Source organism: Grampus griseus, assembly GCF_964374135.1.
Source record: "Grampus griseus genome assembly, chromosome: 19".
Taxonomy (NCBI): domain Eukaryota; kingdom Metazoa; phylum Chordata; class Mammalia; order Artiodactyla; family Delphinidae; genus Grampus; species Grampus griseus.
This window is the reverse complement of record NC_139013.1, coordinates 12897513-12911359: the sequence shown is the minus strand read 5'-3', so window position 1 is coordinate 12911359 and position 13847 is coordinate 12897513. Positions and strand designations below refer to the sequence as shown.

Here is a 13847-nt window from a genome sequence, read left to right as displayed (position 1 = left end):
AGCTGTGTTTTCACTTTTCCTACATCAGCTGGGATTGCCCAGCTGCACAGGCTAAAAGCTGCGCCATGGAACTCAGGCAGGAATTACACCTGAGACGGAGCTGGAAGTTCAGAGACGAGGACAGAGCAGCGAGCTGAGATCCAGAGGAGGAGGCTGAAGTCAGAGACGCCGGACGAGACTGAGAGACCCCAGGCGGCAGCCTCAGAGCAGACACTTGATCCCCATCTGCTGCAGAGACCAGAGAGCAGGAATGAAGCTGGGTCAGCCCCTACATCATTGTCTGGGACCCTCGCCTCCCCAGAGCCTCCCCCCTCCCCCCCGCGACGCCCTCCCTCCCCTCACCTTCTGTCCTTCCTTAACACAGACGTGGCCCCCGGCTGCAGGCTGCTGCTGGTGCTGATGACCGTGGCGCCGAGCAGGACAGGAGCGGTTCCTGTGCCCTCACCCCTCGGGGCCCTCCCAGGTGCAAGGGGCTGCCACATGGCCCAGTTCAAGTCTCTGTCCCCACAAGAGCTGCAGGCCTTCAAGAGGGCCAAGGATGCCTTTGTGAGTCTCCCCCGACCCCTCCTGCAGTGGGCGACCCTCCACCCCTCCCTCTGTGCGCTCCCAGGCTACCTGGGCTGAAGGTGGGCCTGCCCTCCCCGCACTGGGCTGACCTCCACCCTCCCCGCGGTGGGCGATCTCCTGTCCTCCTGCGGTGGACCTGCCTCTGCGGTCCTTCTGGAAGTCAACCTCCCGTCCTCCTGTTGTTGGCCATCCTCCAGTCTCCCTGGGGTCTTCCCTCTGTCCCTTCCCCCATGGGCTGACCTTGCCCTTGCTCTCCAGGAAGAGTCGCTCTTGCAGAAGGACTGGAACTGCAGCTCCCGCCTCTTCCCCAGGACCCGGGACCTGAGGCAGCTGCAGGTGAGTTGGGAGAGTCAGGCCCGCCTGCCCTCACCTGCTCGCCCTGCTCCCGCTCTGCAGGTGGCCCCTCACCTCCTCCTTCCCTCACGTCCTTGTCTCCCTGCCCTCCCCACCCGTCCCCTGACCCCTTCCCCTCAGCCAACCACATCGGCTCTCACCTGACCCCGACTTTCACCTTCCACTGTCCCTTCCTCTGTCCCCCTCACCTGTGCCTCCTCGCCTGTTCTCTCTCACGTGCAACTCTCACCTGTCTTCTGTCTCCTCCTCAGGTGTGGGAGCGCCCCGTGGCCTTGGAGGCGGAGCTGGCCCTGACACTGAATGTCCTGGAGGCCACGGCTAACTCATCCCTGGATCACATCCTGGACCAGCCCCTTCACACGCTGCACCACATCCACTCCAAGCTCCAGGCCTGTGTGAGCGCTCGGGGCACCCGGGCCGCGTCTGGGCTCTGGCCACCTGTACGTGCCCCTCTGTCCCAGGCCCTGCCTCACACCCTCAACACCACCCTCCTCTGCCCACAGGTCCCACCTCGGCCCACAGCAGGCCCCAGGCCCCGGGGCCGCCTCCACCACTGGCTGCACCGGCTCCAGGAGGCCCCGAAGAAGGTGAGTGACCGGGGAGGGGAAACCGATGGCTGGGCTCAGCTGGGAGCCCAGACGTGGGAGCTACTGAGCCATCCCTCTCTGCCCCCAGGAGTCCCGGGACTGCCTCGAAGCCTCTGTCGTGTTCAACCTCTTCCGCCTCCTCACCCGGGACCTGAAATGTGTTGCCAGTGGAGACCAGTGTGTCTGACCCCAGAGACCCACCTGCAATGTGTCTCAGCATCTTCGATATTATTTATGTGTCAAAACCCTTTTTTAATTTATTGCCTCCAAATCACTATTTTTATATTTATGTGTGTAATTTCTCAAGCTCAGACCCCATAAAATGTTTATTTTTCTACTTTTTATAAAAACTGTACAAATAAACGATGAAGAAAAGATGCTCTTTGTGGTGTGGGACCGTGTGTGTGTGTGTGTGTGCGTGTGTGTGTGTGCGTGTGTGTGTGTGTGTTGGTTTTTCTTTGCTGCCATAACAAATTCTCACAAACTGAGCATCACAACACAACACAAATTCATTATCTTACGTTTCTGCAGGTCAGAAATTTGGGTGGGCTCAGCTAATTTCCCTGCTGTGGGTCTCACAAGGCTGATCAAAGTGTCGCTGGCTGGATTGTTTCGGAGGTTCTGTGCAGGACCCTCTTCCAAACTCATTTACGTTGTTGGCAGAATTCTGTTCCTTGCGCTTGTCAGACTGAGATCCTTTTTCCTTGCTGGCTGTGAGGGCCTATCCTTAGCTCTTTGCAACTTCTTTCTGGTCCCTGCACATTGACCCTACCTCCCAGAGTCTGTAATGGTGAGTCAAATCCTTCTCATGCTTGGAATCCCTCTCATTTCTCCTTCTGCCACATTTCTCTTCTACCTCCAGCCTGAGAAAGTTCTCTGCTCTTAAGAACTCGTGTGTTTAGACTGGGTCCGCTCAGGGAATCCAGGATAATTTCTCTCTTTTAGAGTCCATAAATCTTAATTACAGCTGCACAGTCCCTGTGGCACGTAACAGGGGATATTCATAGGTCTGAGATTGCGGGCTGGCATCTTTGGGGGCCATAATTCATCCTCCCACAGTATGTGTGTGATGGTATGATGGTGTCATTAGATTGCATTCTGTTATACGTAAAGTAATATTAACTCCAAGTGCCTTCATAATGAGAACATTTATTATTGTACAGGATGGGAAATCTCAAACAGCAGGGTCCACTTAAGCTGAGCTTCCAGTATGGCTCCCAGATCACAGGTAGCCATTGTGCACTTGAAAGGTAACTGGTACAAGCTGAGCTGTGCTCTAAGTATAAAATATCTCCCAGAATTTAACGACTTCTTATTTTTCTTTTTTCAGATGTTGCCTGCCTCGTTTCTCCACTGTATGCTTACTAGTTTTTCTCTTTGTCGTTAATAAGGATGTGGAGAGAGTCTGAGACCATGTAAATTCCCTTTACTTCTCAAACTCTGACCCATTCATTTTAGCATCCATTGGAGTTTGCCTTACGGTTACTATTATGACCATTACCAAATAGTGAGCCTCTCATGTCATCATTCTTTCTACATTTCTTAGTCGACATTCTCCTCTTAGGAAGAGCTTTCCTCCCCTTCCTGATTCATGTATTTACCAATGGCTTTATATCAACATGGACTCATGAGTTATTAGTTTATAATTGTAGTTCTTTACTATCATTTATCGTGATGCTAAAGTTGTCCCAGATGAGGCCAATGGGAACCTTTTCAAGAGGGCTCGTGTCCTTTTGATGTGTCCCCATCATTTGTTGAGCACCTCCTCGCTTTCTGGTATCAGATTCCCAGGCTCCTTTTGTAATTATCCTGCCTCATCTCTGTAACTCTGGCCATTTCCCCAAGGAGCTCTGGTTCCTTTTAGTGGAGAACAGTATTTAGAAACCAAGACCTGGGTGAACTGATTGCTACAAGGATATCATTGCTTCTATACTCTCTCAGTGGATAGAGCTAGGAAACAGATGTGTGTACATACAGAATTTTTATTTACTGTTTAAAAGATTTTAAATCATTAATAATTTTACATTGATTATATATTTAAATTATATTTTGGGTATACTGGGTCAAATAAAGTATATTTTAAATTAATTTCATATATATTTTTAAACTTTTTAAGCATGGTTACTGAAAATTTTAAATGGTATGCATGGCTCACATAATATTTATACTGAAGTGTGCCAGTTTAGAGAGCATAATGTCGTAGTAGAGCCAGGGTTTTTCCATCTGGCTGCTCCTCCATCCTCAGTGTATCAGTACTGTCTCCCCTCATGGTCATAAGATGGCTGCCACAGCTCCAGCCATCACACAACCACATAATTGTCTATAAAGCTGGATGGCAGAGACTCCAGCTAGCTGTCTCTATATCTGTTATCCCTTCTTCCTTTACCTAGTGGATTTAAGAGTGCTGTACTAAAGACAACATTTTCCAGCTTTCCCTATGGCACTATGTTTTGGCCAATGAAAATGAGTGAAAGCAATCTGAGCACCTTATGAGTTGGTCCTTTAAAGGAAATGGCAATGCCCTCCTCGTTTCCTGTCTCCACTCTTGCTGAATGACAGAAATGAGAGCAGCCATCTTATTTTGCCAATTTTCTAGGATATTTACAGTGGATATAGAATTCTGTGTTGACAGCTTTCTTTTTCTTTCAGTACATTAAAGATTCAAGGGTAATTTATATACGGACTTAGGTCCTCTTTCTCTGGGGCTCCCTCCATATTAGGATTTCTCCTCTCAGTTTCCAACTACTCTTGCCGCCCTGAACTCTAGGGTCTGATACTTCAAGTCAATGACAGGTTTTCTGGGCTTCCCTGGTGGTGCAGTGGTTGAGAGTCCACCTGCCGATGCAGGGGACACGGGTTCGTGCCCCGGTCCAGGAAGATCCCACATGCCGCGTCCGCGGCTGGGCCCGTGAGCCATGGCCGCTGAGCCTGCGCGTCCGGAGCCTGTGCTCCGCAACGGGAGAGGCCACAACAGTGAGAGGCCCGCGTACCGCGAAAAAATAAATAAATAAATGACTGTTTTTCTGCTTGAGTTCAAGCTGTCCCTTGCCACACGAACGGAGGTGCGTCCTCAGAGGAAAAGCCCTATGAGCTTGATCTCACATAGTGTGTTCCATTGTTTTTTTTTTCCTTCAGCTTTAATGAGATATGATGGACACATAACTTCACCTAAGTTTAAGGTATACAACATGTTGATTTGATACATTTATATGTGGCAAAATGATGACCACCCTAGCATTAGCTAACACCTCCATCCATCCCATCACATAATTCTCATTTCTTGTTTGTGGTGAGAACATTTAAGATCCAGTCTCTTGCAGCTTTCAAGTATAAAATGTAGTGCTCTGATGAATTTTACATCTAAGTAACTGACATTTTAAGACGTGAGAGGAATTCCCTGGAGGTCTAGTGGTTAGGACTCAGCGCTTTCACAGCTGTGGGCCGGGTTCAGGGAAATAAGATCCTGCAAGCCATACGGAGTGGCCAAAAAAAAAAAAAAAAAAAAAGACATGAAACCTCTACATCATCCTGTGCCTTTTTCAACTCAATTCTTTCTACGACATAGACAGTCACTAGTCTGCTTCTGGCTGCTGTAGATTAGTTTTTCCTGCCTGCTCTACAAATTCATGTAGTGGGAATTATCCAGAATTATACACTGTGTACTCTGTTGTGTGGGTTCTTTATTCTTTCACTCAACATAATGGTCTTGAACTGCATCCACGTCGTGTATATCTTGTTTTTTCCTTTCACTGCTGAAAAGTATTCCCTTGTATGGGAATCATTACAAATCATCTATGACTTTTCGTGTCTGGCTTCTCTAAGATCTTTATGGCGAAAAAGAGCCAAAAGAATTAGAATTGAAGCTTGTGGAGAGAGCTTGGGATTCCAAAATGGGATAGAGGCAGTATATATTAGGGTCTTGGCAGTAGCCAGAATGGACCATTTTGTGGCCAAGAGAATGGTCTGTGACAGCCTTCAAATTGCGCCACCTGCTGAGTTGGAAGGAAGGTATTGGACGATCCATATAAACTAGAGATGCAGGGGAGGTACCATCAGGGGACCTGGGAGGTGTATCCATGTTTCCCTTGGAAGAGCTGATCTTGCCTCCCGCCTCAGATAATGGCTGTTGAGCTTCTTGCTGTTCTGACTGAAAATCCTCAGTATTTGGCTTTCTTGAGTTTTGCTCTACGATTCTTTTTTTTTTTTTTTTTTTTTTTTGCGGTACGCGGGCCTCTCACTGTCGTGGCCTCCCCCGTTGCGGAGCACAGGCTCCGGACACACAGGCTCAGCGGCCATGGCTCACGGGCCCAGCTGCTCCGCGGCATGTGGGATCCTCCCGGACCGGGGCACGAACCCGTGTCCCCTGCATCGGCAGGCGGATTCTCAACCACTGCACCACCAGGGAAGCTCTGTTTTGTTTTTTAATATTTTGTTCAGAGGTGGCAATTGCTGTCTGTGGGGAAGTAAGACAGTACCCTCTCACCTGTCCATGCCGTGCCTCTCTCCTCCTCCTGTTTTCCCTCAGGTGAGTGATTTTTCACCTGGGGTCTCTCCCATGGTTGCAGTTGGATGTCAGCTGGGATTTGATTGACCTGAAGGCTTGTCAGGGCTGGAGGGAGCCGATGGCTCACCCACAGGGCAGCTGTTGGCAGGGAGCTCAGCTGGGCAGCTGAACCTTGACCCACCCACACTGGGTGCAAGAGGCATGAATTCTTTCCCAAGACCAGAACGAGCTCCCTGGATGCAGTGACATTTCCGTGGGATGCATGGCCAGAATATCTTTCAAGGTGGTCAGCAGAAGACTTGATTCCTGGGTTGCTTTGGTCACTGACCCCCACATACCAGGAACCAGTCTGACATAATTGCCTGGGCTCCTCTGACCATTACAGGCCTGGTCCTCTAATGTGAATCCCCAACGCCTTTTGGGGATTTTATAAATCTGTCACTCTTGGACTTCCCCACCTGAGCAGGTCTCGTTCCCTGAGGGCTTTGGGGATCACAGATCCCCAAAGTTCCCAGTTATGATACTTTGGTTCCTGCTGTTTATGTGTCCTCGTGTTTGCAAACCCTGTACCTCGGGTGTCAATCTTTTCTCCCGGTGTCAATTCATTTTCATTATCAGATGGTGTTACACTTACTAGTGGGAGCAGTCATTCTGAGACAGTGTGACTGGAGGAAGCCCAACTCTGAACTCAGACCTGAATTTGATACCCAGATGGAACATTTATCTGCTGAGTGACATTTAGTAATATATTTGCCTTTCCTGGCCTCTAGATTTCTTCATCTGAAAATACCTTAGGGATACCTCTCTTTGAAAGGTTCATTTATTCAGCCACGCAGCCATTCAGTCATCCATTCATTATATACATGGACAGTATTTCCTAGCTGCCTGTTATTTGCCAGTATTGGGAATACAGAGCCACAGGCCCCTCTCCTCGGGGAGCTTCAGACTGGGGAGGGAGCTGGTCATTAAAATTTGAAGAACAGAAAGGAGGCCAGTGTGCTGCAGTCCAGAACTCCACGAAGAGGTGGCTAGGAGTGAAGTTAGACAGGTAGATAGGGACCAGGGCCTTGGATGTCTGTGAGATCTTCAAGCACTTGGATTTTCCTGGAAGATACACAGGCAGTCACTGCAGAGTTTTAAGCAAAGAAGCAACTGCTCCAGTTTATGTTTCTAAAAGTTCAGGCCTCATAAGAGGAGAGCACCCAGGAATGCCTAAGAGTAGAGGAGGGAGTTTAGGTGTGAGATGATGGTGACGTGCATTCACGTAGAGAGGTTCTTCTGTAAATTAGAAACAATATACGTAAAGCAATTAGCATCTCACCTGGTGGACAGAAGTATCTCAAGTACGATAAAGGAGACAGTATGGTTGTAGTGGTTAAAAATGCAAGCTCTGAGGTCACAGAGATCTTAGAATCCCAACTTCTGCTCGCTTAGTTACTGCATGACCTTGGGCTAGTCAGTTAAACTTTTAGTTTCCCATCAGTGAACGATATTATAATATCCTTCGTCACTGGGTGGTAGTGGGAATTAAATGTGGTAAATCATGTCAAGTACCAAGGCACAGTCCCTGGCACAACCTAAGGACTCGTTATTAAATCAATATATCACCATTAAAATTTTTTTCTAACATGTGAACTGTCCAAGAAGACAGGAAGCTTTATCCTAGGGCCCTAATCCCTAAAATGGATAAAGGAGACACGGTAGTTGCCAGCCCAGCAAAAATCTCTCACGTCATTTTTTGTGGCACGGCCCTTCCCCCACGTCATTCTTGATTGACCTAAACCAACCTACACGAGCCCTCTTGCTAAAGACTCCCGTAGGCTTGGCTCTGTGTCTGCGTCAGCCAGGATCCCCGCAGGAGACCAAATGGTCAAATGGGGTAAGGGAGTTATTTAAGCAACAAAGTACAGATGTGGGGTATGGTTAGGGCAAACCAACACAGGGCAGCACCTGGGCCCACCCAACAGCCGGAAGCTATCACTGTTCCTAAACCACCAGAAGGGGCCTGGGAGGGAGCGGTTACCAGTCCCCTGACAGAGATTCTGGAACATCACTGCTGCCAGCCCACAGCCCATCAGGGAAGTAGGAGAGTCAATACCCACCTGCTCTCTTTTCCTCTCTCCAATATTCTGCTAACATCTCCCACTGCTGAACCCAGCTGGAAGACAGAAGGCAAGGGAGTCCCAACTGATGTAATCCGCATTCCCGGACCTAGAGCAGAGTGGAGAGTGAATCTAGAGGGAAAAGAGAGGACATGTTTTCAGACTTCCCTGGTGGTCCAGTGGTTAAGACTCAGTGTATCCACTGCAGGGGGCACGGGTTTGAACCCTGGTCAGGGAACTAAGATCCTCTCGTGACGCACAGCGTGGTCAAAAAACAAAAGGAGAGAGGACGTGTTTCACAGTGATCCAGTTGGCCCATGATTAGGGGAATTTGGCTTGCGGGGAGGTGGATGCTCTAAGAAAGGTTTTGTTTTTGTTTTTTTTCTTTCTTTCTTTCTTTCTTTCGGCTCTGTTGGGTCTTCGTTGCTGCGCGCGGGCTTTCTCTAGTTGCAGCGAACGGGGGCTATTCTTCATTGAGGTGCGCAGGTTTCTCGGTGCGGTGGCTCTCTTGTTGCGGAGCATGGGCTCTAGGCGCGTGAGCTTCAGTAGTTGTGGCTCGTGGGCTCTAGAGCACAGGCTTAGTCATTGTTGTGCACGGACTTAGTTGCTCCACGGCATGTGGGATCTTCCTGGACCAGGGATCGAACCTGTGTCCCCTGCATTGGCAGGCGGATTCTTAACCACCGCACCACCAGGGAAGCCCTCTAAGAAAGGTTTTATGGTGTTTCATGCGGTAGGCTGAAAAATGGCTCTCCCAAAGATATCCATGTCCCAATCCCTGGGACCTGTAAATGTGACCTTATTTTGGGGGAAAAAAAAGGATTTTTTAGATGTGATTAAATTAAGTTTTTGAGATGGGATTATCCTGGATTATCAGGGTGAGACTGAAATGCTATGGCAAGCATCATGATAAGAGAGACACAAAGGGAGGGAATTCCCTGGTGGTCCAGTGATTAGGACTTTGTCCTTTCACTGACAAGGGCCCGGGTTCGATCCCTGGTCTGGGAACTAAGGTCCCTCAAGCTGCATGGCCAAAAAAGAAAAGAAAAGAGAGAGAGAGAGAGAGAGAGAGAGAGAGATTACACACACAGAAGAGGAGGAAGGAACATGACCAGGGAGGCAGACATGGAGAGATGCAGCCACAAGCCAAGGAGTGCCGGCAACCACCAGAAGCTGGAAGAGGCGAGGAACAGATTCTCTCCTAGAGCTGCCAGAAGGAGCATGGCTCTGCTAACACATTGATTTTGGCCCAGTGGTCCTGATTATAGCTTTCTGGCCTCACAAAGGCGAGAGAATAAATTTCTGTTGTTTTATGCCACAAAATTGGAGGTAATTTGTTACAGTAGCCATGGCAAACTTATACAGTTTATTACAGAGACCAGGACCAATTCTGGTTAATGTCTGCAGTAAAGGATTTATTATAGGATGACAAGTGGCTTACAGAAGTGTCAGGAAGGTTGAACAAATAGACTCTGTGTTGATCATTCAGGTATAACTTTAAGAGCCAAACCATAAACCAGAGCTTTTCAAAGGCCCACTTCCTTTCTAGGATCAGGATCCTGACTGCTTAATTAGGAATTGGCTTCCACTCCCATGATCAGGAAGGCCACAGGCCACACACCAGGGATCTGTCACAGTTATGGGACAACTGCCATCTGGAAACTGCTATGATCAGAAAGACCACCACAAAAAAGCAGACACTTCCATGGGGGTAGAGCCAGCAGAAGAATGGCCTCCACCCCTCGTCCATCATTCAAATCTTGTCTGAGTGCATCTGGTTGGAAGAACCCAAATGTAAGGCAGATCCCAGCTGCACCGGAGTCAGAAAAGTTGTTTTAAACCTTTCAGCCCCTGCAGGCAGGACGGCGTACAAGAGGGAAGTTGAAGTGAATGCAGAGCATCAACCTACATATTCAAGACAGGGTTCCTGGTTGCTAATAGGACCAGGAGATCCTTCCATCCCCTTCTTACCTTAGACGTCGCTGTATCTCCATGTGATGCCTGGAGCTGCAGCAGCCATTTTGGGACCATAAGGATCTGAGGACAAGTCAATTGTCTAAGACTAGCAGATCAGAGACAAGGAAGGAATCTAAGCCTTCCATACTTCCTTCATCTTCTAAAATTCATTAACTACCCTCCAGAGCCACCTACATTTAGATTCCTTCATTGTGATGAAATACATCCTCCTTAATGCTTAAGCCCAGGTGAGACAGTGTTTCCAGTTACTTGCAGCCAATGCCTCCTGGTGACCTCACACAGGCAATCTTTCTGTGTGGAAATAGAGGGCCTCATATAAAACAGCAGCGTTCTTTTATGTAAAAATTTACCAGTTTGCATCTGCCCATGTACTAGTCACTGGAGTTTTAGTAATGATAAGACAGACCCTTCCTTGTCCTTGTGGAGTTTCAGACATTCTTCTTTATCCTTTAAGGTCTAACGAGATCCCCTCTTCCTCTGAGAGGCGTTCATTGGCTCCATCAGTAAGTCACATTCACCTTTCTTCCTACACACTTTGCACCCGACACATACTGAGTGTATGAGCTCTTTCTTAATGTGGCCTCTGAGTCCTCAGAGGGCTGAGATGGTGGGCCACACTGGATTCCAGTATCGAGGACAAAGTCCTGGACTCTGCAGATGCCAGAATACAGATGGCAGAAATATGTGATTCTTGGGGCTTCCCTGGTGGCGCAGTGGTTGAGAGTCCGCCTGCCGATGCAGGGGACGCAGGTTCGTGCCCCGGTCTGGGAGGATCCCACATGCTGAGGAGCGGCTGGGCCCGTGAGCCATGGCCGCTGAGCCTGCACGTCCGGAGCCTGTGCTCCGCAACGGGAGAGGCCACAACAGTGAGAGGTCCGCGTACCGCAAAAAAAAAAAAAAAAAGAAATATGTGATTCTTATATGTGGAATCTAAAATATGATACGAATGAACTTATTTACAAAATAGAAACAGACTCACAGACATAGAGAACAAACTTATGGTTACGAAAAGAGAAATGGAGGTGGGAGGAGGGATAAATTAGGAGTTTGGGATTACCAGATACAAACTACTATATATAAATTAGATAAACAACAGAGTCCTACTGTATACTAGAGGGAACTATATTCAATATCTTATAATAACATAATATAATGGAACAGAATATGAAAAAGAATATATACATGTGTATATATATGTATACGTACATATATATAAAACTGAATCAATTTGCTGTACACCAGAAACTAACATTGTAAATCAATTGTACTTCAGTAAATAAGTACATAAATACATAAATAAGTAAAAGAAATATGTGATTAATGAATGAAGAAATGAACCAACAACTATAGTGAAAGTCATCACCCCTGAGGTGGGACATTACCTCAGGGGAGCCCCTAGGAGAGAAAGTCCAATTGCTCTTGGACCCCAGAAATCATCAAGAAATGTCCTCCCAAAGAATTTTGTCCACTTACTCAATAAGTATCTACTGAGTGAGTACCTACCCTGTGACAGGCCCTGAACTAGGTGACGACTGGACATTGTGATGACCAAGAGAGCACAGGTCCTGCCCTCATAGAGTTCCCAGGCTAGTTACTCTCAAACTCCTCAGCACTTCGTACTTTTAGTCCTTGTATTTAAAACCATTCAGGTGAGTGAGTAGTGGTGCCCCATTGTGATTTTAACTTGCATTTCCCTAATGACTAATAATGATGAACATGGTTTCATACTGTTATTTACAATCTATGTATCTTTGTTGGAAGTGTCTGTTCAAAATTTTTGCTCATTTTTATTGGGTTCTTTGGCTTATTATTGAGTTGCAAGTTTTCAAAAATATATTCTGGATAAAAAGCCTTTATCTAATCATTGTTTTGCAAATATCTTCTCCCCATCCATGGCTTGTCTTTTCCTGTCTTAACCTTGTCTATTTTTTTTTTTGAAATGAGGAGTGACTATTTTTTTTTAAATCAGTTTACTGTTTTTATTTATTCATTCATTTATTTATTTATTTTGGCCGCGTTGGGTCTTCGTTGCTGTGTATGGACTTTCTCTAGTTGCAGCCAGTGGTGCAGTGTACGGGCTTCTCATTGTGGTGGCTTCTCTTGTTGCGGAGCACGGGCTTCTAGGCGTGCGGGCTCCAGTAGTTGCAGCACGCGAGCTCAGTAGTTGTGGCTCGCAGGTTTAGTTGCTCTGTGGCATGTGGGATCTTCCCGGACCAGGGCTCGAACCCATGTCCTCTGCATTGGCAGGCAGATTCTTAACCACTGCGCCACCAGAGAAGTCCCTATTTTTTATATATAGCTTTTTTGAGATATAATTGACATACAATAAACTGCACATATTTAAGTTTACAATTTGATCAACTTTGACATATGAAAACATCTGTGGAACCATCACCACAATCAAGATAATAGATCACCAACTGCTGAAGTTTTCTCCTGCTACTTTGTAATTCTTCCCTTCCTTGCACTCCTGAAATAAGCCAGAAAAGGGCCACATACTGGGTGATTCATTTATAGACCCTGGACTCAGAAACCACTCAGGCTGGGCTGATCTTTCCTCTGCAGCCTGATGAGGACACACATGGAGATCATCAGGCAGGGAAAATGCTCATCTGGGGGCTTTTTCTCTCTTATTTTATTTTATTTTTTTAGTATTTTTTATGGCTGCCATAATAACTTACCACAAATTTAGGAGTTTAAAACAACACACGTTTATTATTTTACAGTTTCTGTAGATCAGAATTTTTTTTTTTTCAGTACGCGGGCCTCTCACTGTTGTGGCCTCTCCCGTTGCAGAGCACAGGCTCCAGACGCGCAGGCTCAGCGGCCATGGCTCACGGGCCCAGCCGCTCCGCGACATGTGGGATCTTCCCGGACCGGGGCACAGAACCCACGTCCCCTGCATCGGCAGGCGGACTCCCAACAACTGCGCCACCAGGGAAGCCCTGTAGATCAGAATTTTGAATGGCTTGAACTGGGTCCTCTGTTTAGGGTCTCTCACAAGGCCAAAATCAAGGTGTTATCAGGCCTGCCTTCCTTCCTGGAGGCTCTGGGGAAGAATCCATTTCTAAGCTCACTCAGGTTGCTGGCCGAATTCTCCTTACCGCTGTAGGGCCGTGTTCTCGGCTTCCTCCCTGGGTGTCCGGCAGGGACCAGTCTTTACTCTTAGAGGCTGCCTGTGTTCCTGTTCTTGTTTTCTACGCAGCCCCTTCCAGCAACCCTGGGTGGAATCCTTCTCACACTTTGAATCTCTCTGACTTCTCCCTCTGCCTCTACTCTCTGACCCCAGCCACAGAAAGTCCTCTGCTTTTAAGGGCTTATGGGATGAGATTGGGCCCACTCACATAACCCCGGATAATCTCTCTATTTTATTGTCTGAAACCCCAATTACATCTATAAAGTCCTTTTTGCCTTGTAGCATACTTCTGTCACTCGCTTCTATTTTTTTTTTTTTTTGGCCACGCTGCACTGCTCGCTGGATCTTAGTTCCCCGACTAGGGATCAAACTGGGACCCTCGGCAGTGAAAGCCGGGCGTCCTAACCACTGGACTGCCAGGGAATTCCCCTGCCACTCACTTCTGTCTTATCCACCCAACAACTTTCTCAGGCCCTGTTCCATCTTCCAATCAACCTGGATTTGCTCTAACTAACCTCAGCCTCTAAGTCTTCTAGACTCATCAGAATCCTTCGCTCAACCCCTGCAATCTGGCCCCCAGCCTCACCAGCCTACCACGACTGCCAGTGGTAAAGCTTTCG

At 47.6% G+C, this 13847-nt stretch overlaps 1 protein-coding gene across 1 annotated transcript; it reads left to right on the top strand.

Annotated features, from left to right (window-relative positions):
- Window positions 1–250: 250 nt before the first annotated feature.
- On the top strand, window positions 251–1695 carry LOC309837315 (interferon lambda-3-like; the record flags this gene model as incomplete). Its single annotated transcript, XM_082677787.1, has 6 exons — window positions 251–260; window positions 365–546; window positions 826–903; window positions 1173–1316; window positions 1425–1508; window positions 1597–1695. The coding sequence occupies 6 exons, from the start codon at window positions 251–253 to the stop codon at window positions 1693–1695; spliced, it is 597 nt and encodes a 198-aa protein (XP_082533913.1).
- Window positions 1696–13847: the final 12152 nt, after the last annotated feature.